At 43.6% G+C, this 27,206-nt stretch overlaps 1 protein-coding gene across 1 annotated transcript in view; it reads right to left on the bottom strand.

Moving 5' to 3' along the window:
• The window catches only part of Lmcd1 (LIM and cysteine-rich domains 1), a 58,886-nt gene extending 49,053 nt beyond the window's left edge, over positions 1 to 9,833 (bottom strand). Inside the window, exon 1 of the mRNA NM_001008562.1 lies at positions 9,684 to 9,833. Coding sequence (NP_001008562.1) covers positions 9,684 to 9,725 — 42 coding nt within the window. The 5' untranslated portion in view covers positions 9,726 to 9,833. The remainder of the gene's footprint in view (positions 1 to 9,683) is intronic.
• Between the last annotated feature and the right edge of the window lie 17,373 nt (positions 9,834 to 27,206).

Genomic DNA, 27,206 nt, shown 5'->3' with positions numbered 1-27,206 from the left:
GAAATCACTCTGACCAAAGATTCTGGGTCTCAAGGACCAAGGCTCTGCCTCTTAGAAGGCTGATGTCATCTTCATGGTTGATCAAGACAGTTGCTATGTTGCCGTTGTGTCTCGTCCAAAATATCCCACCAGCCCAAAGGATCTTCACTGAGGAAAAGGAACACGCTTTCAGATAACAGCTGGAATGGAGGGCTACACTGGCATGCTGTTCTCTATAGCATGAGACAGCTGATATCCCTAAGATAGACAGCAAGTGTGATGGGGACTATGAGTATCAGATATAGAAGGCACAAAGTGGGACTGTGACCTCGCGTCCTTGTCCAGCCTCATCTTTCAACATGAAACTCATGTTGCCCTCTTAGGGAGGCTTCCCTGACCTCTCTGAGGAAGATTAAGTACTACCTTTACTCATCTTCCTCAGCATCACTTTTGCCCCTCTACTCAAGACACTGCTGGCCAAGTATAAGAATTTAGCCCTCTTTTTTTTTTCAGCTAAATCAAACATGGGTAAGAGAATTTCACTGACATAATATTTTGTTTTCTATTTGGAACCTCACTTTGCAATTCTTCTCATGGTGATGCTAGCTACAGTTAACACAATATTTATATGTCAAGTGTTATGCTAAGGACTCAATAGATTATTGTAATGAGTGTAAGAGTTTTAGATGCATTTGCTGATCAAGAAACTGCGGTCCCTTTCAAAAATGACTTACTCAAGATAATAGAAAATGAGTAGTGTGGCTCAATGTGAGTCTAGTTTGTCTGTTCCAGCAGCCTGAGATATTCGTCATCATACATATGTGAAGATATGCTTAAACATATGTGTACCTCTGTGTGTATAGAGTATATGTATATAGATGTACATGTATGTATGTATATAGAGTATATGTGTGTAATACTGTTAAAGGCTTTATTCATGATGAGAAGGGACCTCCTGGCTGTCTGATAGGAATACATCTCAGAATAATGTTTTAAATGCCTAAATTAAAATTCCAAAGGAAACCATTATTGAAATGACATAAACACATAAATTCAGAGATGAGGTTTAGTAATAGGAGAGTTTTTAAAAAAATTATTAGTAAATAATGGTGTCTATCATCACTACCTTTTCAAAGCAAGGGTGAATATAAATATCATGGCCAAATTCAATGTAGCTAAATAATTACTGACATCCATTGGAATTTAGGGCCTGGGACTCATAAACTTCCAAAGCCTTTGCCTCCAGTCCTAATAGAAGGAATTAATACCTTTTAATGAGAGATTAGAGATATAAGATATAAAGTTTTTCTCACTAAGTTGTTCGGTAACCCATTTGGAGTGACATAGCTCTCATTAAAAAGCATACTCTCTTTAAGTATCGAGGAGTATAATTCAATGATAGAAGGCTTGTATAGAAAGCTCCGGGGCCTGGATCTTATCCTTAGAACTAAAAATACAAAAGTAAAATGTATATGCTTTGGCCCAGTATATTGGCACACACCCGAAATCTTGGAACTTGGAGGAACTCGAAAGGCTGAGGCAGGAAAAATTATGAGTCAAGACTAGCCTCAGCTACAGTGAAATCCCACCTCAGCCAAGAAAAGTTCCCTTGCCTCTATGTACCAGTGAGATTTCAGAATTATCTCCCTTACAGAATTTCCTATCCACTGTGCCTCTCATTAGAGTCAAGTCCTCTTAAGCAGGAATCTCGATGGCTACAGAGACAGCTGAAGTAGAGAGAGTGTAGAAGCCTTGGGTGGTGTGTGGCTGTCCTCCAGGATAGGGACAAAACTGGGATCTTCTTTCCTTTCACCTCCTGTAGCCAGCATATTTCTTGGGCCAGTCACCTTGGTAGTAAGCCTCAGGAATCAATAGCTAGAAACACCACTTAGTCATGTGGCCCAAATAGATGGTGTCTTCTTAAGGACAGGTTTCTTATAGACCATTACTCAGCCAGTAGCCCTTTCCCTGTTAGTTTACTCTTTGGTGCCCCTGAAATCAACACAATGAAAAAAATACAACCCAGGGTTCAGTAGTCTCTGAGGATATGTACTTAGCACAGACAACTTGTTTACCTTCCTATCTGCATTAATGCTAAAACTAGGTACTGGTTAGACCTGGAAGCTACTTTTTAACTCTGTTTCTCATGGTTGCTAAGAGTCTTGTTTAGGATGTAAAAAGTGGGGAAAGAATTGACGTATTCCAATGTCAGAGTGAGGAAGTGTATTTGGGTTCCTCTGAAGGTGTGCAGTCCCTGGGGATGTGAGGATGTCTAGGGAAAGATGATGATGATGATGATGATGATGATGATGATGGTGGTGGTGGTGGTGGTGGTGTGTGTGTGTGTGTGTGTGTGTGTGTGTGTGTGTGTGTGAGTGTTAGATGGGAGGTCAAGTAACACATAGAATCTGGAACACCGACATTGTTGGGCTTTTCTCTTACCATATAAAGAATGAATTCCACCACATTCAAGTTTGCAAGGTAGGAGTCTCAGAGCCTTTTTATTCACTGTATGACAAGATAGTTGGTGGAACCTAATAAATGCTAAACAACTGTTTGTTCAGGAAGGAATAAGTGAGTTTCACTTTACTTTATAAGCAAGGTATCTAATGATAAGTGCCTGGGTAAGATTACATGGTGAGGTTGGACAAGGTGAAGGCTGCTGTGGAAAGGCTGGCCATGAGCGATCCAGGATGAACTGCTGCTATCCCCATGGTTTTGCATATGGCGTGGCCTGAACATATTTATGGCTGGATCAAGTTTAGCTACAAAGAGAAGGTCCTGCAATCTGATATCTTAGAAGCCTCCACATGTGATGTAGGCAAACTGAACTTGCTCTTCCAACATTCCAGTGCTTAATGACCTATGAGATTTTTGCTTTGTGCTGCTGAGAAGGAATGCCAATAGCAGCAGGGGAGACATGTTTATTGCTTACTTTATCCCATTAAACTATCATTTACATGTAAAATTACTATTAGCCTGTGTTCTCAAAGGAGGGATCAGAGGTCCAGCAAGGATGAATAACATGGTAAAAATTGTGGTGCTGGTAAATGACAGAATTAGGTCTTATCTCTAGATCACTATGCTTGCAACATGTGGATTTTTTTCCCACCCCAGGTTGCGCATGTGTTTGTATTTGTGTGTGTGTGTGTGTGTGTGTGTGTGTGTGTGTGTGTGTGTGTGTATATATATATATATAAAGTGTCTTCTTTATCCATTTTCCACCTTATTTTATAAGACAAGATCTTTTATTGGGATTAAGGGCTTACCAAGTTGTCTAGGCTGGATGGTCACTAAGTCCCGGAGATCCTCTTGTCTGTGCCCAGGACAGTTCTAGGATTACAGGAGAGCACTACCATTTAAGTCTACTTAACTCATTGACACAATGATTCATTTGCACTTATCTTCATAGATAATATTTAAAGCATGTTTTAAATTATGAGAGAAAAAAATTTAATCCATGAACAAATAATGTGGATATGTAATAGCTAGCTGGGGCTGGACATCCATAGTCTTTGCCCTTCAAAATAGAAAATGGCCAAATAGGGCCTTAATTTCCCCCTCGAGCAATATTGCTTCCTTTTAAAGCATGTCCTGTGGGAGCCTGGTCTGTGGTTTTCTTGTCCTGATTCATATATTACTGGGCAGACCATGAGTCAAGCTGACCAAGCATGTTGGGATGGACATTTCTCAGGGAAGCTTATCCCCATACTAACACTTCCTGGAATCTTTGAATCTAGTATCTATAGGATTTATTTTAAGGAACAGAATAATATGGTAATAATGTGATTCCTTGAATAGTTTCTGTACCCTATCTTGCCTATAGGATATTTTCAGTCTTTCAGAAAAGCAGGAAGAACATAGAAAGTTTCTACTGTATCTTCAGAAATAGCTTTAACTGGATGTGGATGACAATTCTGGTGGTAATCACATATATATCTGAAGAGAACAGAAGCCTGGTGACACTGGCAAATGCTGAGAAGTTGTCCCTAGTGAGTTTATTTACTTTTTGTGTGAAACTTACAGTATTAGTCATCCCCCTTCTACTCTGACTTTTGCTCTGGGTAGATGAGCTTAGGCTTTGTGTCCTATGGAGCCTGGTTTTGACTTCTTTGCCTGTCATGTTAGGCAAACATTTCTACTTTGAGTCTAAATTTACTCATATGTGGATGGACACTGCTGTCTTCTTTTGTTGGCTCTGAAGGCTAATCATAATGATATCAGGGCATATGCTAGGCATCCTGAGTATTCTGGAGGGCTGTCAATCCTTTCCCTCTTTCGTTTTTTTCCCAAACTTGTCTGTCCTAACAGAGAACAGATAAGTTGTCTGGGAAGAAGGAACCCAAACAGTTGATAATAGCAAGAACAAGTAAAACTCTTTAGCGAGAGAGAAAAAAAGTGAACAGGCTCTTCTCTCATATAAAAGAAGCAGACTTAGGCGACAAAGTTGATGTGAGAATTTTATATAGTGTTGAGATTGCATTGCCATTTCTGATTTTATAAAAGCCAGGGTCTGGGCTGAGAATGTGGCTGAGCAGGTAAAGGCACTTGCATCAAGCCAGGTGGCCTGAGTTTGATCCCCAGAAACTTTAGTGGAAAGAGAAAAGCAACTCCTGAAAGTTGTTCTCTGATAGGTACTATATCATACACACACACACACACACACACACACACACACACACACACACACTAAATATAAATAAATGTAATAAAATAAAACACCAAATGTCTGCCTCAAGTATCTAAGCTTAGATATCAAATATGTGTCAACTCTTAAAAAGAACCTTAGTGTGCACAGGCCCTTTCTTCACCTTTAGCTCCTAGAGAAATTCCACAGATGGCATTTTCTTGAGCTCCAATAAACTTATGCTCTTGACATATGTGACACAAAGAATGCCTAAGACACCAAAAATGTCCCAAGTACAGTCAAGGAAGCCCCCCTGATCTCAAGGAATCTCATAGAAGTGGCTTTTGGCCCTACACCTGTCAAGGCTGTGGCAGCTGCTGGCCAAATCCTCTTCCTCCATGTAAGAGGCAGAGTTTAAAGGAGAATAATGAAGAGCAACAGTTGTCTCTTCCTCTGGGATATTCTAGAAGTTGATGGATAATTCTGCTTTCCTAAGAATGGAGTGTTAGGTGTATTTCTCCACAATTCCTTGATTAGGAAGATAGTCTGACACAAAAGAAAGGAGAGCGGGATGGAGGGAAAAAGAAACTGGATTTTATCCAACTTCTGTCACTTAGGGAAATGATCTGTGTATAGGCCTCCTGCAAATAAATTCCTGAATCATAATAACAATTATTTGTTAATTAGCTAATTAATTGTTTTTTTTTAGTACTTGGAATAGCATCCAGGGTCTCAAGTGTGCTAGGTAAGCATGCTACTTCTGAGGTATAATTTAAGTACATCTCAGACCTTTACTAACTGCGGTGAGTCAACCACCTGCCAGAGAAATGAATGTTTAAATGTTGTTGGGTAAGGGGTGGTGAGATAAGAGCTCTTCAGGTCGGCTATGAATCATGGCAAATCTCTGTTGCATTATGCACAGGCTATTTTGAATATGTGAGCAGGAAAGATAGGGTGATTCTTCTCCCTTGGAATCCAGTCCCAAGTCTCTTCTGGAACGCATTTGGCTCAATATCCTCTCCCGAAAGTGCCCAGAGTACAGACACGGAAGAGATATGTAGGAGCTGGGTGGTCTGGCGCTCTGCTTTGCTGGGTTCAGCCTGTCTTGCCCTGCCTCAGCACCCCTGACTTAGAAGATCCTGTTCCCATGGCTGAGGGTGGCTCCTTGTACTGTGCTGTAGCTTACCTGTGACCTCCTGACAGCCTGTTCAGACAGAGCTGCAAGTCAGGATGCGCGTCTGCCGCACGCAGAGTAATAATTCTCTTAAAAAAGAGTTAGAGAACTCAGCAGGTGAAAGCATTTTCCCTGCCAGCCTCACCACCCAAGTTTAACCCTTTAAACTCATAGCAGAGAACTGACCCCCCACCCCCAAGGGTTGTTCCCTCACCTCTATACTTGTGCTGTGGCACACATGGACGTAAACACGCACAATCTTCACACTCCTTTTGGGAACAAGTTGCTGTTTGCACCTAGGCCTTCAATGTGTTGGCTCTTAAGGTCTTCAGGTGACAGCTTAATGTGTTTTTAAGGCTGAGCAAGCCAGTGACGACTCTTGAGGAGCCCTGCTTATGTTGGACTGGCCTGCCTAAGCCATGTGCCAGAAAATTCACACACAGCAAGAATTAGAGGTGAAGACAGGAAGGGCTTGGACCGAGCTGAGGACGAACCTGGAGCACAGGCTAGCCAGGCAGGATGTAATGGGGATAGGTGTGGAGAAAGATATATGTAATTGAACCTGGACATGCACTTGGATATCTTATCACTTAGTGCTCCTTGGGCGTTGTGTTAAGGAGCAAAACAGAGAGTCCTTTGGAGCCAAAATGTTAGTGTTGCAGTGGAATGAGTGTATCTTAAGATTCTTTCGAGATCTAGTCCATTTGAAAACCCTACCAGGGGCTTCTGACCATCAGGGGATCTTTCAGAGCCAACTAACTTCTAGACACCTTTTCAGCAACCTGTCAGTAGTTTGACTCTTCCAAGCCTCAGTTTTCACATCTAAAAAGTCAGAAAGAGTTCCACCGGGTCCTCAACACTCTCTCTCTCTCTCTCTCTCTCTCTCTCTCTCTCTCTCTCTCTCTCTCTCTCTGTGTGTGTGTGTGTGTTTATAAGTGCCTGTGATAGCCTAAGGACAACCTTGGGTATTTTTCCTCCAGGGCCATCCACTTTGTGTGTTTGTCTCTCATTGGAAACTTGAAGTCATCAAGTCTGAGGGATCTGTCTCAGTGCTGAGATTACACCTATGTGACATGGATTTTTATTTGGGTGCTAAAGGTTGAACTCAAGTCCTTATGATTGCGTGGCAAACCCCTTCCCAGTCCCACTAAGGGCCGATTTTCATGGAGTACTCCTATGCTGAGTTTCTAATGTACATCATTGTGCTAAGCATCCTAGGCACCGTGAGAAGTTAATCCCACTATTTCCTCTTCAGTTTTCAGAAGCTTCTAGGACACCAACACAGAAGTTAGTTTCCTTGCCCGTGCCCAGCTAGTAAGTAGTGGAGCAGGGATTTGAACTCATATCTGATGCCAAAGCCTGTGGCAGTAAACAGAATTTTTAATAAGCATCTGAAGGGAAAATTTATCCTGCTGATTGGTTTCACCTAGAGACAGACATTTGTTCTTTGCTGCCAAAGAATGTTGGCAATTTCACTATGCTCAGGGGCCTGCCTGTCCTGGGGAATAATCTCCTTTCCCAAGAGAAAAGCAAAGGATGGTTCAAGAGCAGTCAGTGGCTTGGGACCATTCCCCATCCTCTGGCCTTGTGTACAAGAGCTTGCTTTCCACAGTGAGGGAGGCAGACGGTCTGGGCTCAGTCACATGATCTCCAAGGCTACTCCAGTTTGGAACTTTATATTTTCTCTTGAAGACTATTAAATGACTTCTTAGCTGCTGGGGATTCCCACTCCTCCCAACCCTTGGGGGACAGGGCAATGGGGACACTGAAATCCACGTTAAACCCTTTCGCATTTTGTAAATAGGTCTTTTGCGGTCTGAAACTGGTTCAGAATGTCTAAGTGTGATTATGTTCCCTGAAGCCAAATGTTATAAGCCCCCCAATGGCTGCTGATTTTTAAAGTAAATATGCAATAAACTCTTTTCAGCTTTTGATAGGACACAGTATTTGTCAGCGCTGTGCCATTTGGCAAGGCCCTCTTGGGTTCCCTTCCCTTCCCTCCACTCTTTAGATTGAAGACATTGGTTAATCCACCCCCTTGGTGATCTTCCCCAGTGGTTGAAATTCCAAGAGGTAAACCTTTCATCTTTGCCCACTTCATTCCTTCTCTAAGCCTGTAATTGGATCTAAATGGAAAATAAAACCTTCGCAGGCCAAGGAAGTTGGCAACAGACAGTGACACGAAGAGGAACATGTTCCATCTCTAATCCAGAGAATCACACCCTCCTATGCAAACAAGGCTTTCTCCAAGCGTGGCCTGGGCTCTTGGTGAAGGAGAGGGATCTTTACAGACTTCATTTCATATTCTAAGATGTCAACCGGCTTATAGCAACACACTCTCACATCATTTGACCCATCTGAGGACAGTGAAATGCCGTCGTCATCCCTGAATCCTGGTAGTTTGACTGAATTTGGGCCGTGGCCCAAACATACCATACCACAGTGCTACAGACAGAAAGATAATCCTAGAGGCACCCTAAGGAGTCACTGTGGGATTAGCTATCTCCACTTTAGTCATTGCTTTCTGAGTATCACTGTGAGCATGTGATATGCGTGCTAGGCTGGAACAGAGACGGGCAAGAATGAAGTCTGCCCTCAAACATGGGGAAAATGCGCAGAGCAGGAAGAGTGAAGCCTGCATATAATTAAAGACTAGCAGGTACCTCCCCCCACCCCAACACACACACTCAGGTCTCAGTGCTGTGTGAACTCTGGAGGAGAGATGACACTCGGTTCTGCAAATAGTCTGGGGAATGCATCAGGGAGATGCCCAGAGTAAGTCTGATTTGACAGCATGTGCAGAAGAAATCACTAGGCTCAGGAGTGGGAGGGCAGGAGGTCTGGGGCTTCCTCTCTCCCACCTCCCTTCTCCCTGCCTTCTGCAGTCTCCTTTTCTTTCTTTTGCTTTTCTACCTCCCCCAAAATGTCAGCAAAGGAGAACTTTGCCCTGCAAGATTGAATACTCTGAAAGCATGGCTTAATAATTACTTCTTGGAGATATTAACCTACACTATCAAGATTGCTGGTAAAACTATTGGGTTGTCTCTCCTCCCTACATTATAGATCAGGAAAGTGCTGTTAAGAATGTGACGATGACGTTATCACTGTTGTACTGCTAAAAAGTGCCAGACAAAGGGCCAGGGTTTGAACACCTCTGTCCCCTAGAGCTACCTCTCTGTGACCCTACACCTCCTATTTCACCACCTGGGTAGAGTCATTGCTGCTTTCCTGGCCCCTAAGTCTTCTCATAGCCCAGGCTTCTGCTTTCAGGGTGCCTCAGGTAAGGAGGCAGCCAGTTTAGAGCTGAAGGCACAGCTGCTGGCCCTGCCTGCAGCAATTTACCCGTGACCTTCTGGGCTCTGGGCCAGCCCTTCTTGAAAGGGAAACGTGCAGACCCTGGGGACAGAAATTAGTTCCCCTGAGCTAGAATGGCTGCCATTGCCAACTGCACCAAAAGAAACTTTTCTGCGTGCTGGGGAAGCCACAGAATTCTGAAAGGGTAGCGAAGGGGGAGGGGTTGCATTACAGTCCCCCTCTCCCCCACCTCCCCACAACCTTTACTAAAGGCACATCAGGGAGGTTGGAGGGTACAGGGAGAGAAAGCCAGGACATTTCCCGTGACCACAAATAAGCATCTACTTCCTCCCTCTAAATTTTGACTTTCATTCACCTTTAATCAGCATCAATAAAGAACCAAGACTCAGTGCAAATACTTTTTCTTAACAATAGCTTTAAGAGTAATTTGGGGGATGAGCCTGTCACCTCAAAGAAGTATTACCACCCATTCTGTTTTCTGTGCGTTCTGTGGGTTTGATGCACCCATTAAGGTGTCCCTAGGTACCCAGTGCATCTGAGAGCAGTGGGAACTGAACCGTACAGGAGTACAGAGAGATCCCGGCTCACCTTTTGCACTCGAGGGTTGAGGTCCTTGGCTACCTTTGCCATCCTGGGGGTGCAGAACTAGCACCTGGCTTCTCAGGCAGGGGAGAGAGGGCACGCAGAATGGACAGCGCTGCTGATGGGCCAAGTTCAGATTCCCTTGCCTGCTTCCAGCGGGCAGCTCTGTGCTCAGAGCCGCGCTGCGGTCTGCTTTAATTGGAGAGCGGGACTCCCTCTAAAACGTGGCCAGCCAATGCCTGTGGGCGTCCACTCGAGGCCAGCGAATCAGAGCAAAGACTGCACCCCTCCCTTAGGGTGGCCTCTGCAGGGAGGCTGAGAACTTGGCTAAACTCTACCCTGACGTCAGTTTAGCCGGCTGCCCTGCCACCTAGGGTTCACATCTGTCCCCTAGGCGGCAGGAAACCCTCCCCACGCCCTTCTCCTTTAAAGGGCAAGGAGAAGAGGGCGGGGCAGAGGAGACCCAGGCAGATCCATTCAGGTCAAAAGAGAGAGCAAAGAGGAGAGCCAAGGTATTTTTAGAGAGCTGGCTCCAAAAATAAATGCTGAGCAGTGCTCTCTGACCACCTCGTCCCCCTTGTCCCAGGGGTGCGCGAGGCAGGTGGTCTCCAGAAGCCCGGCTGACCTGGGTAAGGTCTCTAGTAACCAGAGAGAAAAGGCTTGAGTAAATTACAGTTTCTCTAAAAAAGTAACAACAAAAAAGTTTAAAATACCTTTTTATAACTTGTTTAAACTTCTCAGAGGAAGAAAACACAATCTATGTTTTGTGTTTGTGTGTGTGTGTGTGTGTGTGTGTGTGTGAGAGAGAGAGAGAGAGAGAGAAAGAGAGAGAGAGACAGAGACAGAGACAGAGACAGAGAGTCACAACACTTGTGTGGAGGTCAGAGAACGACTTGTGGAAGACAGTTCTCTCCTACCACCATGTGGGCTCCCATTATGGAACTCAGGTCATTAGGTTGGCAGCAAATACCTTTAACCAGGGAGCCATTCCCATATTATAGCTTCAAAATTGTTATGATGATTCCAACTGGGAAGACGAGGAGAGATAGTTGATCAAAGTTGTGCTGTGCAACAGGACTTGATTTAATCTGAAAAGGTGAGATCAGAATTGGCCCCAGGGGAAGGAGCTTGAGACGGTAAAGGATACACTGTGAAAATTGGTAATTAAGTTTTGCAAGTCCGGATGAGCAAAAGTCTATCTGTTTCTTACCCTTGGAATGAGTGTCCACGGAACATCTAACAATGGTTTCTCTAAGTTGGTCAGGCTGTTTGCTCCTGAGTCCACCTTACTCTGGGAGGCAGCTCTCCTGACTTGGATTCCCCTGCGCCAAGAGAATACAGCATAGGCACCGTTTTATCCAGAACAATCCTGGTTCATCTGTCATGAGGTGAGGTGGTCCTTCTACAACCCATATTGGCAAGATCTGCCAGAAACCAGGGCTCCAGTGGGTTAAAGTGAAATATTGGCTGTAGGAAATCCAATATTGATCTTAAAGCATTTCATTTAGTGTTGACTTATTGGGGATTGGGACCATGGGTCACATTCTGAAACTTTCTAATCAGAGACTTCCTATTGCTGCGTTTTTAACTTGTCCTCCTCTTCAGGAATCTCAAATCATCTCTGGCCCCTTCTGCCCCAAACTGTGATTTCCTTTTACACTCCTGGAGAAGGCTTTCCATTGATGACCTTCCTGTATTTTTTTTTCTCATAGGTGTCTGCTACAACTAGTTTGGCTTACTTTGACTTTTGTCTTTGTACCTTTGACCACAACCATCAAGCATGTAAGGGAAGCTCAGGGCACATTAATTGGATAGATGAATGGTTGGATGGATGAAAGATCTGGAGATCTGGAGATCTGGTTCTGAGTGTGTGTGTGTGTGTGTGTGTGTGTGTGTGTGTGTGTGTGGTGTGTGAAGAGGCCAGAGGACATCATTGGCCATTGTAAAGCCTCAACCACCATTGATAAGGTCTCTCACTGGCCTGGAGACCTTGCTCAGTAAGTTAGGCTAGATGGCTAATGAGCTCCAAGGGATCCACCTGTCTCTGCCTCCCCAGTGCTTGGATTATGAGCATTCCACCACACCAGAGTCAGTTTATACAGGTTTGGGAGATTGAACCCAGGTCCTCTTGTTTACTAGGTTAGCATTTTACCAATGAAGTGATCTCCCTAACTGGGCTTCTGACTTTTTAGTAACACCAGTCAGGACAGTTGAGACCAGCAGAACTGGCACAAGTGTACACTTTGTCCATTTTGTTCTAACTTCCAAGACAGGCTGTGTGTGAAATGTTAGAGATTCTCAGTGGTCCACAGAAGCATGACCCTGGATGGAAACTTTCCTATTAGTAGCTCTCTCAGTAGCAGATCCTCAGAACAACAGTGCTAAAGAGAGACATCATGCCAGAAGCTTCATGTCTCAGAGCAATGAGAACAGAAGCCAGGAGTGTAACAAAGGCAGGCTTTATCCCCTTCAGCCTGGGCAGAGACCTTCCCTGTGATGTCACTGGCCACTCCTATCCCAGCCATTTTTTTTTTTGCCTCATCTTGAGAAAACATTATTCCAGACATCCAGGTAGTTGCATTGCCTTCATACTGTGTAGTTTCAGCTACAGATGCCCTTCCCTTTTCCTTACCTCTACCTCTGGCTCCAGGAACATTTAAGGATACAGATGCCAGACCTTCTCAGAACAGAGCACCCCACTGCTGCCCTGGGTGCTCCATCTTCTATTTTCTAGAGAACTGCTTGCCATGGGCTGACAGGAGATGCCTGCTGTCCTCTAGAACCTTCCTTCATCCGAGCTCTGGATTCTAATTCCTGTCCTTTAAATCCTTCTGCAGACCCATGTCCTAAAGGAGGTCCCATGGCTGTGGACTTGTATGGCTGCCAAATCATAGCTTGTATCTGTTCAGTTATGCAGGGGGAATGTGGCCACCATATCTCAGCTTCACAGGAGATTTGAGATACGCCCTCCTGCCACCCCCCGCCCGCCCTGCCACACACACACACACACACACACACACACACACACACACACACACACACACTACTTACTCTTGTTCTCGTTCTCATTCACGTTCTTGTTCCCCTCCTCCTCCTCTTTCTATTTATGGTGTATGTGGGTGCATAGATGGATATATATATATATATATATATATATATATATATATATATATATATATGGAGGTCAGTGGTCAAACTCATGTGTCATACCTCATTTTGGGGAGGGGGCAGAGGCTTTCACTGAACCTGGATCTTGCCAACTGGGCTAGGCTGGTGACAAGTGAGCTCCAGAGATCCCCTGTCTTAGTCTCCCCAGGGCTGGGATTATAAGCATGTCTGTCACCACACCTGGCTTTTTAACGTGGGCACAGTGAATTGCACTCTGGTTCTTTTGCTTGGGTGGCTTTATGGGTTTATAGCTTAATGGAATGAGCGCTCTATTTCTTTGGGGAAAAATAGAATTCTGGAAATCTCTTTTTGATTGGAGCAGTAGCAAGGCCTGTTTTTCTCAAGGTTCATTGCTTTGAGGGTCTGGAAATGTCCATTCACTCATAAGGGAGTCTCAGTCTTGCCTTAACCAAGCCCTGGCCTAGGTGCTGGGGATACTCCATACATTAAAGACAAAACCTTCTGCTTGAGAGATTGTTGCTCCAATAACTAACTCCAGAGATCTCTACCTGAGAAAGTTCTTAGCTTACTAGATCTTGACCACTCAGAAAAATAAAAATTAACACACACACACACACACACACACACACACACACACACACACTGCTGTATATAAGTACATTGTAGCTGTCTTCAGACACCCCAGAAGATCCCATTACAGATGGTTGTGAGACACCATGTGGTTGCTGGGAATGAACTCAGGACCTCTGGAAGAGCAGTCAGTGCTCTTAACCTCTAAGCCATCTCTCCAGCCCTCAAGGGCTTTCTTAATGAACAATAACAAAACTAGAAAGTGCCAGCACTGAAATTCTGACCCACAGTTATGTGTTAGAGAGTGTGTGTTTTCACCTGTTCCCTATGTTCTTCCCATGACCCTGGTCATTATCACAGACTCAAGAGCCATTGTTAGGGAAAAAGTGAACACTTCAAGATAATGCTGTGAATACCACCCTCATCCTCCCCTTATCTGAGATTTTTGAATGAATCTCACATTCCTTTTATCATTCGTGAATGAATCAAGTAAACAAGCAAACACTGGATTGGCAACTGGTGTGGGAGCAGTACTGAAGTGAGCACACAGTAGCAAACACCCTTACTGGGAGGGGCTTTGTCCGGAGCCTAGGGCAAGAAGAGCAAAGGACCTCAGGTGGTCATGGGCTTTGTGAGTGAGGGGTGGAAGGGTCAGTGTGGGAGAAGAGCAGTAGCTGCTGAACAACGGGACAAGAGGAGAGCAAGGCTCGATCTCTCCAAGTCCTTTAAGCAACACCAGGGAATTAATACTCTTCTCTGAGAACACAGAGATATTACATGTTCCTGCTTTCCAACTGGAATACAATGCATGCCATGGGTGACAGTCACATTTACAATTGTGAGCTTCCTCTTGGGTCCCAGGAATTAAACCCAGGTCCTCTGGAAGAGCATCCTTTGCTCTTAACTGCTGAGCCAACTCTTCAACCCCTTCTGCTCTTTTCCTGCATCCTGGAATCATCTTTTCCTCTCAGCGCATCTCCCCAAAGATTAGCCCTACTGCAACGACTCAGTGGCTAGGCCTTCCATATTAGACAGAGCAAGGCTGTACTGCATACTAAACAAGCCTATGACCAACAAATCAAAACACAGCTGATAACTAACGCTGTCTCATTGCCACATGGAGACATGTCGGAGCTGTGAAGTCAGTTATTGACTGCTCTCTTATGATCTGCTGAGGAGCCTGTACTAAAAGGGAAAAGTGACTTTCCCAAAGTCACAAAGGCACGGAGAAGTAGAAGCAAGATTTGAATGCAAATTTCTTGGCCTCACACCAGATACTTTGATGCATCCCCACTGATCACAGCTCACAAGAGCTTTCATTGTTCGGCTAGAGCAGGCATGGCCCAAGTTGTCTCCGTGTGTGAACATGAATAATGGCTTTTATTTGGTTGTGACTTTTAAGAACATCCTGTATTCATTAAAAGCACCTAACACTTAAGGATTAGTAGATATAAATAATCCACAGACCACATAGTCTATTTTAATTAGCTGTTATAAATATGCATGAGTGACATACTGTAGCTTAATTTGTGTTAATTTCAACCCACGTTTGTGCCATATATTTTGTAACTTGTCCACAACTTAAATTTTTTGGTTTCTTTCCTGCTATTTTTTTACAGGAACTTTAATTTTAGAATAAAGATCTAATTTTCTCCAGATTTTTGGATGGGCTCCCAGGTTCAGAAAGCCTTTGCCTATAGGGCCAAAACATCTGGATTAAAAACCATGATTGTTGGATCTAACTAGTGTTCTGCTTCACAGCTTTTGACAGGGGTGGAGAAAGACATGAGGAGGCTCCGCATGTTTGAAAATACACTCTGCCAGAAGCAAGAGTCTTGAATGTTGAGCTCCATTCTGCTAACATCAATGTTGCTGACCCCCACCTTGTATCTCAGGTTTGTTGGAAGTTACTCGAAGTGACTGATAAATTTTTCCTTGGTGTCAGCTTTGTAATTTAGCTTCAGGTAGAATAGTAATATTTTCCCTACTTAGGTAAAGGGAGTAAAAAGAAAGAGTACAGGATGTATACCTAGAAAGTAGGTCTGATATATTTGATAAATGATAGACAGACAGATATACAGAGACAATTATCTATCTATCTATCTATCTATCTATCTATCTATCTATCTATCTACCTACCTACCTACCTAGATACAATGCATGCTCACTTCAACTCTCCCATAAGTGATTTAAAAGGTTTGAAGAAGATGCCTGAGAGTCTCAGTCTCTGAAAAGTGAGGATGATGATGGTTGTCTCCCTTTTGTTGCAAATGCATCCACATTTTTCTTGCTCCACCTGCAGTACAAAGAATTTCAAAATGACTCCCATGCTAGTAACTGTAAGTTCCTTCTAACAAACACAAGGCAATGAAGGTGTTGGGAATCATGTCGTGATAGGCTGTATCTTCTGTCAAAGATGGAGGGATCTTAAAGATATAAGTGCGGTCTAGAATAAGCTACAAAGGGAAGATGTTCCTATGTGCACTCAACCTGGTCTGTGTGTATGAAAGGAAGGCTTACTGGTGAGGGCCTTCTTTCTGTCTTGCTAGATCTAAGGAGTCAGCCACTTCAATCTCCATTTGCAAGAAAAGGAATTCTTCCAACAGCAGATGAGCTTGGAAGAGGACCCGGAGCCTGTCTCAGAGGAGGTCTCAGAGGATACCTCATGCCAGGCTGACAGCTGGAACTCACTTTGGTGAGGCTCTGAGCCAGGGACCCAATTAACAAGTTAAATGTGCCTGAATCCCAAAACCATTGTAACAATGATTTGGACTTACTTTCTTTTTACACCCCCCTCTCTCTCTTTGTGTGTGTGTGTGTGTGTGTGTGTGTGTGTGTGTGTGTGTTCTTGTGTGTTGGTGCACAACCTGAGAAGGTCAGAAGACAATTTCAGGTATCAGACCTTAGTTTCTGCTTGTTTAAGTCAGTCAGGGTTTCTTGCTTGCTCCAGCTTTAACCAGGGCAGCTGCCTTGAAAACTTGCAGGAATTTTCTGAATTCTGCCATCCATCTTCCCACAGGGGCATTGGAATGTCAGGCTTATCCTAGCACATTTGGCTCTTTAGTGGGCTCTGGCTATCTGAATTTAGATCCACACACTCGTGTGGCAAGAACTGTACCCACTGAGACATCTTCAAAGCTGCTGCCTTTAACTTTACGATATATGGAAGTGATTGTCTGCACTTCTGTGTTTGAATTTTTATCTTTTCCAAGGGTGTCAGTCGTGGTCCATTTGTTCCTGGTGATGCTGTTCCCTTGGTCAGCTACACAATCTTAAGAATGAGAGAAGACCTGATATTCTAAAGTGTCTGTCGCCAAAATAGGGCATTTGCTTAGGCTATTTAATGCATTTGGACTTAAGATATTTTCAGTTTATGATGGGTTTGTTGTGCTTAAGATGGTTGATATGGTATACTTGGTAGGACCAAGAATCACCTAAGAGACAAGCCTCTGGACATGTCTTTCAGGGATTGTCTAGATTAAGTTAACTGAGATGGAAAGACCCTAAATGAAGATGACAGCCTGTCATGACTTGGGCTCTCCGACTATACAAAGCAGATAGCTAGGTAAGCACTGCCAGTCACCTCTCACTGCTTCCCAGCCACGGACACAATGTGAGCAGATGCCTGAAACTCCTGCCCTCACGCCTTCCCTGGCATGATGTACTGTAACCCCTCTGCAAAGCGGAGCGCATGCTTCTTCCCTTGGGTTGTTTTTGTCAGACATTTGGTTACGTCCATGAGTGGCAGCCAACACAGAGATCCACTTCACTGGTAAGCAAGGGGTATGAGGGTGTGAGAAGAGCATTAAGGTGCTAGATTTCTGCTTACTTAACACTGAAGAGAAGATGCAAGCAGTATTGGCCCACAATCTCGGAACTGTGTAAAAGCTTTAGTTGTCTGTTACTTCTTAGGGTGAACAAATTTGCTCTGTATTTTTTTAAACTGTTTATTTCTCTGAGGTCTTATAACTTCTCTGAACAGAAAGTCACACGAATAGGGTACCCATTCTATTAATTGATTGGTTTATCAATTGATTATTTTGCAGAGCTAGGGATGGACCCTGGGGACTTTAACATGCTAGGCGGGTGTTTTCCCACAGAGTCACACTCCCAGTCACAAATATCTCCTTTAACAGCATAGCTTGCCCTTAGGTTACTCTGTTGGTTACTTTTTTCATTGGTGTGGCAGAATACCTGGGGGAAAGCGACTTAACCAGCTAGGAAGATAGTTCAGTTCATAAACATGGTTGAGATGGGTTATTTTGATTGCAGGTCAGCTAGCCTGCAAGTATCTGGGGGATTTCTCCTGTCTCTGCTGTCTACCTCATTGTTATGAGAACCTGAGTTCAGATTCCAGGAAATGTATGCTCATAATCTCAACACTAGGGAAGCGAGACAAGAAGAGCCCTAGAGCTTGTTGGTCAGTCAGGGTAGCTAACTTCTGAGTTTCAATGTCAGTTGGAGACCCTATTTCAAAGAATAAAGTGGAGAATGTTTGAGAAAGACACTGACATCGACCTCTGATCTCCCCACACATGTACACATACCTGCATGAACACTCACACACCTGCACTTGCCAGGCATGCTTGAGATTCTGATACCAAAAAAGCTATCAGACACAGCTTCACAAATAATGCTCATTCTGGAACAGGAAATGGAAAGAGCATACAAGTCTGAGGGATGCAGGCTATCGTCTTTACCAATGACATCTCTGTCCTTTATCACACGCACAAGCACGTGCACACACACACACACACACACACACACACATGCACACACACTTAGAGGTGGAGGAGGGAGGGAAAAGCACAGCAGTACAGTTGATTGGCTTTCATCTACTACAGCAGGAGCATAAGTCTACTTGCACACATCTCTGTGTATTAAGAAGTAGAAAAGGGGGGATTCTGGTGCCTAGTTGGCTCTCTCCTTTCTCTCTTACATGGGATGGTGTTACCCACATTCAGAGTGGCTCTTCTTGCCTCAGTTAATCTTCTTTGAAAATGCTCTCAAAGACGCACCAATCATGTGCCCCCTAGGTGATTCTAAATCTAGTCAAATTGACAATGAAGATTAACCAGCACACAGCTAACATCATAGAGAAAATTTTGGCTAGAGTCTTGGAATATTCAACCATTTTAACTAAATCTGTTTGTTCACTTTGTGTGTGTGTGTGTGTGTGTGTGCATTCATGTATATATATATATACAGAGACATATATATATACAGAGACATATATATACAGAGACATATATACATACATACATATATATATATATATATATATATATATACAGAGACATATATATATATATCTGTCCTGTCCTGTTTTCATAGCAAACCTGAGTAACAGTAAGAAAGTGAACAAATGCTTGTCTTGCTTTGTATTTTTAGTGTTTCATGAGTGAAATCCTAGAATTGACCAAAGGTTGTCATTTGTATCTCCAGATGAGAATCTAGAGCTCAGCCATGTTGGTATCGCTGCTCAAGGCCTCATAGCTAAAGGGGATGTGAGTTCATGCTGGGACCACTCAGGTCCCCAGGTTCTGCGTGAGGACTTGCTAGGCAAGAATGGTAGATGGGATCCTCAGTCTTTGGCCCCATCTTTTCTTCTTCCTCTAACTCTGTGCCCAGAAGCACATCCTCAAACTCCATTCATGTGGACTTCAGTGTCTTCCTGTTAGGTTCAGGCAGTGGTAGACTAGATGTTCGTATATTGATTCTCCCCTTCTCCTCCATGGGCAGGGGGTTGGGTTGCCTGCTCCCCTGATCCCCATAACTAGTTTTACTTGTCAACTTGACATAAAACAGAATCACTTAGGAAGAGATTTTTGTTGTGAGCCATTAACAGCTGAGCTATCTTCTCAACCTGAGAAGGAGAGTCTCAATGAAGAATGGTCTAGATTAGGTTGACCTGTGGTCATGTCTGTGAGGGAATTTTTTATTTATGTTAATTCATTGGGCAGACAAAGTCCACACTGGATAGCATCATTCTCTAAAAGGCAGGTCCGGAGCCACATGAGTAAGAGGCAGCTGTGTACTAAGCTTGCACACATCTTTTCTCTGCTCTTGACTGTAGATGTGATGTGACTTGACAAGGTACTTCAAGTTCCCACAGCCTTGACTTTTCAGAACTCATAGACTTTAACCTGGAATTGTTAGCTTAAATAAACCCTTTCTCCCATGAACTGCTTTTTTGTTGGCGGACATTTTTAACACAGCAACAGAAATCAAATGAGAACACCCACATACAGCACAGTTCTTATGGATTGGTGACAGCTCGGTCCCTCGGCCACTTCAGTTTTCTGCCTCTTGTTATTGCTTGCTCTGGATGATTTCCTCTTCTGTAAGGAATCCCTGACTCTTATTTTATCCTAATAAACACCTTCAATAGTTCCTTTCCAGGATTCCTAGCTGTAACTCAGACCCACACATGCAATGCTCCTTGATCGGCTTGGCTCGCTTATTTGGTAGACTCCCTCTGATCTCTTTAAGATTCTTCATGTTCCCTGTGAGTCTAACACATAGAACATCTAAGGATGTGAGACTTGGTGATCAAATAGAATACAAAAACCAGTTAGAGATACAGGAAGGTAAGGTGAAAACTGAGTTATGGGTTGGTGCGCTGGCTGCTTTAAGGTCACAAGGAAAACAACTGGGACATTATTCAGCTATGGAGAGTGACTTCAGGCATGTAAGTCCTTTGTGCCTCAGTCTCTCTATATTAACAATAATGTAGTTGGGTTCAGGATATGGCTAAATGGTGGAACAGTTGCCTAGCATGCTGGAGGCCCAGAGTTCCATACAGAATCATGAAAAAGGTAACTAATTCATAAATAAGGCATATCCTAGTGCAGGGACTCTACTAGAGGAGGGTGAAGAGAGTGGGGAGTTTAGGCATCGCCAACAGTGTTTTCATGAGGCATAGCCACTGGCACCAGGGTACCACAAAGTCGCATAAGGTTCCACCAGGTACCACCACTCTTGGGTGAGAAAGCTACAGGTGTGCAAAGCCTTGCTGCTTACCAGGAGTTTCTTTCTTCTTCATAGTTTTCTCTTAGCTGAAAGCTATTTCCATCCTGGGCCATGGGTCTTCTTCTGGTCAGGAATGCCTACATGCAGAACTGCTGTGTAAACTCAGGGTAGGGCATGGAAGGAGAAAGTGTTATTAAAATAACTGTCAATAAATTTTGTCTGTTTCGAAGAGTGGATGTGGGAATGTGGGACTTAGATAAAAGCTTGGCCTCACAGTCTATTTTTTGTTGCTATAACAAAATATCTGAAGCAAGGTAATTTATAAAGAACAGGTTTACTTTGGCTGATGGTTCTAGAGGATGGGAAATCCAGGGGCAGGAACTGGTATATATTTGGTTCATAGTATAGGGTCTTCTGGATACATGACTAAACTGAGGAAGGCATTATGAGGTCAAGCAGAAAAGAGCCCAGCTCTGTGCCCCCACCCCTGTCCACCTCTGTACCTCCTCTCCTCCCCTTCCTCTTCTCTCTTCTCCTCCTTCTTTTCCTCAGTTCTTTCTCCCTTTCTGCTCCCTGTCACTTCCTCTTCCATTTTTTCTCTTCCTCCTTATCATCTCTCTCTCTCTCTCTCTCTCTCTCTCTCTCTCATTTTGAGTTATAGTTAATCATTTAGTCTATATGTAGAGATCTGGAGATAGCTTGCAGGGTTTGGTTTTCTCGTACTATATGCAGACTGGAAAACAGAATCACATCATCAGGCTTGGTATTACAGCCAGTGCCTTTATGTCCTGAGCAATCTCAACAGCCCTTTCTTTCTCTTATACAATGCCATTATGGGTTCCCATTCCCCCAAACTTCACTTAATCCTAATTACCCCTCAAAAGCACTACCTGCACACACCATTGACATATGATTGGAGGGATTGCATTTCACTATAAGAACATAAAGGTTGTAGTCAAACCACAGAACATGGTTTAAAGAAAAATGGTACCTCTCTCTACATGTAAACTCTTCCTCAGGGGAGGAATTTGCTAATATCAACCTCAGCTTGATTTACTGGGGATTAGGTTTGTGCATGAGACACTGGGGCTATCGGGGAAATTTTCTGGACTGATTCTCTGACTGAGCTTGAATCACTGTGTGATTAGTTGACATGAAGTTTGCAAACATTATGTAGAAAATACTCGTCATGTTCTATGTTCCCTGGTGGGAGGGGGTTGCTGTTGTGATTCACTAAGGAAGAAGCACATTCAGTAGGATTAAAAGGCAGTGATGAGAATCCAAAATTCCTAGCTTAGGAATCATTGTGAGTCTTGGAAATGGGAGAGGGTAGTGGTAGAAGTGGACTAGCTTAGAAGGGTTGCCTCATAGATTTATAGTGACTTGCTGAAGAGAGGACCTCTCAACTTCAAAAGACATACTCAAGATAGTTCTTATGAAGTATGATTTCTGGGTTGATGCTGAACAGACTTGGCCTGCTTCTAGCCACACAGTTTTGTGGAATTTTCCTATGGAACCTCCCTGAGGAAAGCGATCTTGTTTTTATTTTGTTGAGTCCTAATATTCTAGTTTGATTTATTTTGCTGTAATAAAACACTTTGACCAAAAACAAACTAGGAAGGAAAGAGTTAATTTGGATTATACTTTCAATCACAGTCCATTTGAGGAATATTCAAGACAGAAACTGGAGACGGAACCACAGAGGAACACTGCTTGTTAGATGCTCACTGGATCACTATTTGGTATAGGTTCAGACCACCTGCCTAGGAAGTAGTACAACCTACATTAGGCTGGCCCTTCCTCCATCAACTAAGATAATGAAGACAGTCCCTCATAGACATGTTTATAGACCAACATTGGAAAGGCAATTACTCCTGGGAGACTCATTTCAGGCTATTCTTGTGAGCGCCAAATTAATAGTAAATGCTAACTAGGATACCTGAAAACACTAAGTAATTTTTCCATGGTCATACAGCTGATTGAAAAGCTGTGATTTGAACTTACAATGGTGTTAATATTCCAATGCTAATATCAATTAAGACTATAAACAACATCTAAAACACCAGCAGTCCCCACGGAAGCATTAGCAATGTGCCAAGTGACCCTATAACTAATATATATGTATAAGTGTATGTATATGCTTATAAATGAAAATAAACCTGTCTTCCTGTGGCTGATTGTATATGCCCCTGAAAGTCTTAATTATAGATAGCATTTATTTGTTATTGTGCATGTATGAGTATGCTTGTATGTGTTCATGTATATGGGTGTGCACATGTGTATAAACGTATGTGGAGGCCAGCAGTTAACATCAGATGTCATTTCTCAGGTTACAGTCTAACTCGTTGGTTTGAGGCAGGGTCTCTTGCTGGACTGAGTCTTGTTGCTTTGCCTAGCCTTGTTGGCCCAGGGATCTGCCTGTCTCTCAGACTGTCTGCAGTGCTGGTGTTACAAGTACACAGCATAACACATAGCTTTATTTTGAATTTAACTTTTGGGGATTGATATGGGTTCTCATACTTTCAGAGCAAGCACTTTATGGACTGAGCTATCTAATCAGCTCTGAGGACTGTTTAGAATAGTGTTCTATTTCAGAATAATCTAAACACAGGTAATGGGGAAAACATCTAACCTGCTCAGCTTCTCAGGAGAGAAGAGATAGAGGTGAAGAGTAGAGCATTCCTTGTTCCAGGGAGAGCTGACAGAGAAGATATAAACGTTGGTATGCTAACACCGTCTTTAGTAGCATTCTCCACATCTAAACTTTCTACCCTATTTGCTGTTTTAATTTTCCAAGGTCCTCTGAAAGTTTGTTACCTGGTAACATCTCTTTGTGGGGTGCAGGTAAAAATGCCCATGCGTCTTATTGGCCACAAGAATGACATACACATGTTCTGTGGATATCAGGAGTCTCACCCATGAGCTGGCATTATTTATGACTTGGATTTATTTCTATGGCTGGGTTTAAGGCTCAAATTAGGCTCTGCTGTAAATGAGGGGATGTCTCATTTGATCTACATTGTGACTTAACACTGAATGTCTTCCAGCAACACAGCTTGTCTCTACCACTGTTGTTGGTGTTTTGGGAAATGTGGGGCCTGGTTGGAAGACATGGGCTATTGAGTGTGTACTTCCATGGGTTATAGGCCAGCCCTGCTTCTACCTTGTGCTGTTTTCTGATTGGCCATGATATGAACAGGTGCTCTGTACTCCCAATGCTATGGTTGGAGCTGCTGCATCTGATAGTAAGTAGTCCTTCCTACAATTCCTGCCCTGATTTCAATGATGGCCTGTGATGAGAAAGTTATAAGATGGCATGATGTCTTCCTTCCCTTAACTTGCTTTTGGTCAGTGTTTTATCGCCTACACACAGAAGTCAAACTAAGTTACACAGTGACAAGAAAAGCATATAATCCAGTCATTTCCTGTTTCCTAACTTTCCTTGAGGATTAGATTCCCTGTCTGAGCATCCCAGTTAGCCTAGTCCTTTGTGACATTCTCCATGCTTCAGGTTTGTTTTGTCCTCTCTGACCATGAGACTCAGTCTACGCTGAGGACCGTTGTCTCTGGGTCCTCTGCAGCTCTCCTCCACTGGGTCTGACAGATGCTGGTTAGGAAAGTGTGGCTTTCCAGTCAGGAAGAGCTGAGTCTGAATCCATGGTTTCTGCTTTGCAGTTCAGTTATACCATTGAGGGCATTCTTCACTTAATCCTGATTTTTCTAGCTGTGAAGTGGGACTGGAATTCTGTCCTGGAGAGGACAGACCCACTGAAATCAGGGCAGACATATAAAATACCTCTCCACTGTTGGCATACAGGGACACAATAAAGTACTCTTTTCCAAAAATAATCCTTTCCCTTCTAATGTCCACCTAGTTATTCCTTGATTACAAATGGTTCAGAATAGTTGTTGCCTGTGTTGTTGTCTTTCTCCCTAATACACAACACTGCTACATTGGACTAATTCTCCAAGATGCTCCTGTACATATAGATATAATGAGCAGTGACTATGTGGGGGCTGCTGCTTATTTATTACAGTGCAGGGTATATATTCTCGGATGCTTAATGCTCAAACAGGAAACAGAGTTGGCAGAACCTCCGAGGACTCCTGTCTCCTACCTCTGCCATCCTCACAACATTTGCCACTCTCTGCTTGGTGTCCTCTGTGTTGAAGAGCTTATCTTCTCACAGCCCAGGTTCTAGGACGTGGGGGTCTCGCACTTTTATACATTTCCTTTTTAGCATGAGATGACATCTGCCTTCCTGAAAATGTCACTCATCTGTCCCTTTCCCGGCTTTATGATATATCTGAAAGGCCTTTCCCCACATGGAGACAATAGAGCTATTAGAAAAGAGTGATCAGGGTTCGGGAGACAGCTCAGTTGGTCAAGTGCTTCCTTTGCAAAGCAGTATGTGAGTTCAATCCCCAGAGCTCACATATAAAACAGCCAGGGGTGATGGGACTTGTTTATAACCTCAGTGATGGTGAGATGGAAGGCAGAGATAGATAGGTCCTGAGGCTCACTGACCAGCTAGCCTAGCCTACTTTGTGAGTTCCTGCACACACATTCATGAACACACACACACACACACACACACACACACACACACACACACACACACACGTGTATGCATAAAAACTGTGACTGTATCTTCACAAGGTCTTTCCCCACTTCCCTATAGATAAAGACATAGGTTTCTTTCTGAGGTGTGTTCCATGATGTACTGCACTTTGCAAGATGTCACCCTTCCTATCTTGGCGGGCCATGCTACATTGGGCAGAACAGGAATAATACCTGCTTATAAGCCAGAAAAAACTTTGTTCAAATCTCTGGTTGGCCACCTGTTCAGTTCACCTCTTTAAAATAGAGACAGAGATATCAAGCTTCTGTCACTGGCCATCAGGGTCACATGTACAGGTGACTGTAATGCATGTGTTCTAGTGCCTGGCCTGGAGAAGGCAAGTAACATCTGGTTTGCTACTTTGTCCAGTAGGAGCAGCCATCATGCTTTATTATCCCAGGAAAGTTTTCTTGGTGACCTTTAAGGCTGTGTTCAACATGAATGTGGGCTCTTCCTTCCTTTGTGATAGCAAAGTGGCAGTAGTTTTATTTCCCTTCCCTTATAGTCACAGACATTTGAAGATTTGGATAGTTCAATGGTCACTTTAAACATATCAGTTCAAGGCAGGTTGCAATTTGAAGTCATTATTCAGACCTCCTTTGGCTAACCCTGGGTGTTACAGAGACCTCTGGGGAAGCAGTGGAATCCCCGGACAGCCACGGGCAGTACTCCAGAGCAGCTGAAAGATGAGTGTGTCCATGGCTGATGCACAGGCTATGGAGACACCAAATCCCCCTGACGAAGTCCAGTGATGCTTCCTTGCTGATTAGCCTTCTCGAAAGACCAGATGAGCTCACCCAGAAGAAGGGGTGGGTGAGAGATTTCAGGAAAGGTTCTTAGTTATCAGAAATCAAGTTGTAAAAAGTCTGGGGGGGGGGTGAGAGGAGGTTCCTGCCGATGTCCCCACTTGTTGTCACAATCCCAGACGCATGACTTGGTGGTGATGTCATCTGACATAAATAGATGTGCCAAAGTCAGAAGCTGCCAGATAGGTCCTGGATTGTGATGGAAGGTAAGAAGGACGTGCAATTTGTGTACCACGTGAGCATGGACTGAGTCATGCTTTCCAGTAGGGCATTATCACCTATCCTAGCACTGAATCCAACTCCTCAAGATATTCAAAAATAACTATCATCTATCCCCGAAGAACTCACCCTTTCCAAGCTAAGCTCTATTATTTAGTTAGACTCATCTTGTGTCATGAATGCAAAATATGCTCATTTGACTCAGTTACACACACACATGATCAACCTTAATCTCTCATTTCATTCACTCATTACTTCCTTCATTGAAACAGTCATTCATTCATCCACTCTTCCCTTGCTCTATGCTTTCAATCAGTCTGCCATTCCATGTGTCTATTACTTGTCCAGTATTTCACTGGACTGATGACTGTTGTGCTCTTTTCTTTGTACCTTACTGTGGCGGGTGTTGATCAGGCAGCAGTGAAATAAGATACACACAGGACCTGCTATTCTAGGGAAGATAGACCCTGAAAACGAGCAATTATGACAAAAGGTGATGAGTGTGGAGTATTGTGACAGAGAGGGTAAGATTCTTGCCTTATTTTGGCTAGACCTTTAAATTTTTTCTATTACCCCAAAGCTGAGATTCCAGGGGCTTAGCTTCTAGAGTGTCTACATAAATAACCCTGAACACTCCTACATTACAAAGAAGAAGAGCGAACATTTGTGTAGTTTGTGCCAGGTGGCTGGGCACAGAGCCAGGCCCTCTACAAAGATAGTCACACTTAATCTTTCTGAGTGCCCCCATTTCACAGATGAGGAAGCTGAAGCTCAGAGATAGCAGGCAGATTGTCAGCTGGGGGAAAATCCCTCATTGGTTTGACTTTATACCCTTTGTCCTCCTGGTCCCCAAACTGGCAAAGCTTGACAATGGGTGGCAAGAACCTAGTGTAGGGAGCATCTTTAAACCTTCTTTATTTACTTCCAAGATCCTATAGTAAGGCTCCTACCCCATGAGAACAAGTGCAAGAACTTAGGGTGACCAGACTAGAGAGTATTTGGGGTTAATCCATGTCCCCACCTCCCAGGAAGCATGAGAAAGCTTTTCGGGAAGTTCCTTGTAGCCATGGAGAGGCCTTAAGCAATCCAGCCCAGGAACAAATCAATCAGGCTCATGTGCACATTCTGGATGTCGCTAGGATAATATAAACCAAACCGGAGACTGTAATGGCCACATGACATCTTCATTTGGTAGTAAAACTATCTATTAC

The sequence above is a fragment of the Rattus norvegicus genome, chromosome 4 (genome assembly GCF_036323735.1).
Source record: "Rattus norvegicus strain BN/NHsdMcwi chromosome 4, GRCr8, whole genome shotgun sequence".
Lineage (NCBI taxonomy): Eukaryota > Metazoa > Chordata > Mammalia > Rodentia > Muridae > Rattus > Rattus norvegicus.
This window is presented reverse-complemented; position numbering and strand designations above follow the sequence as displayed.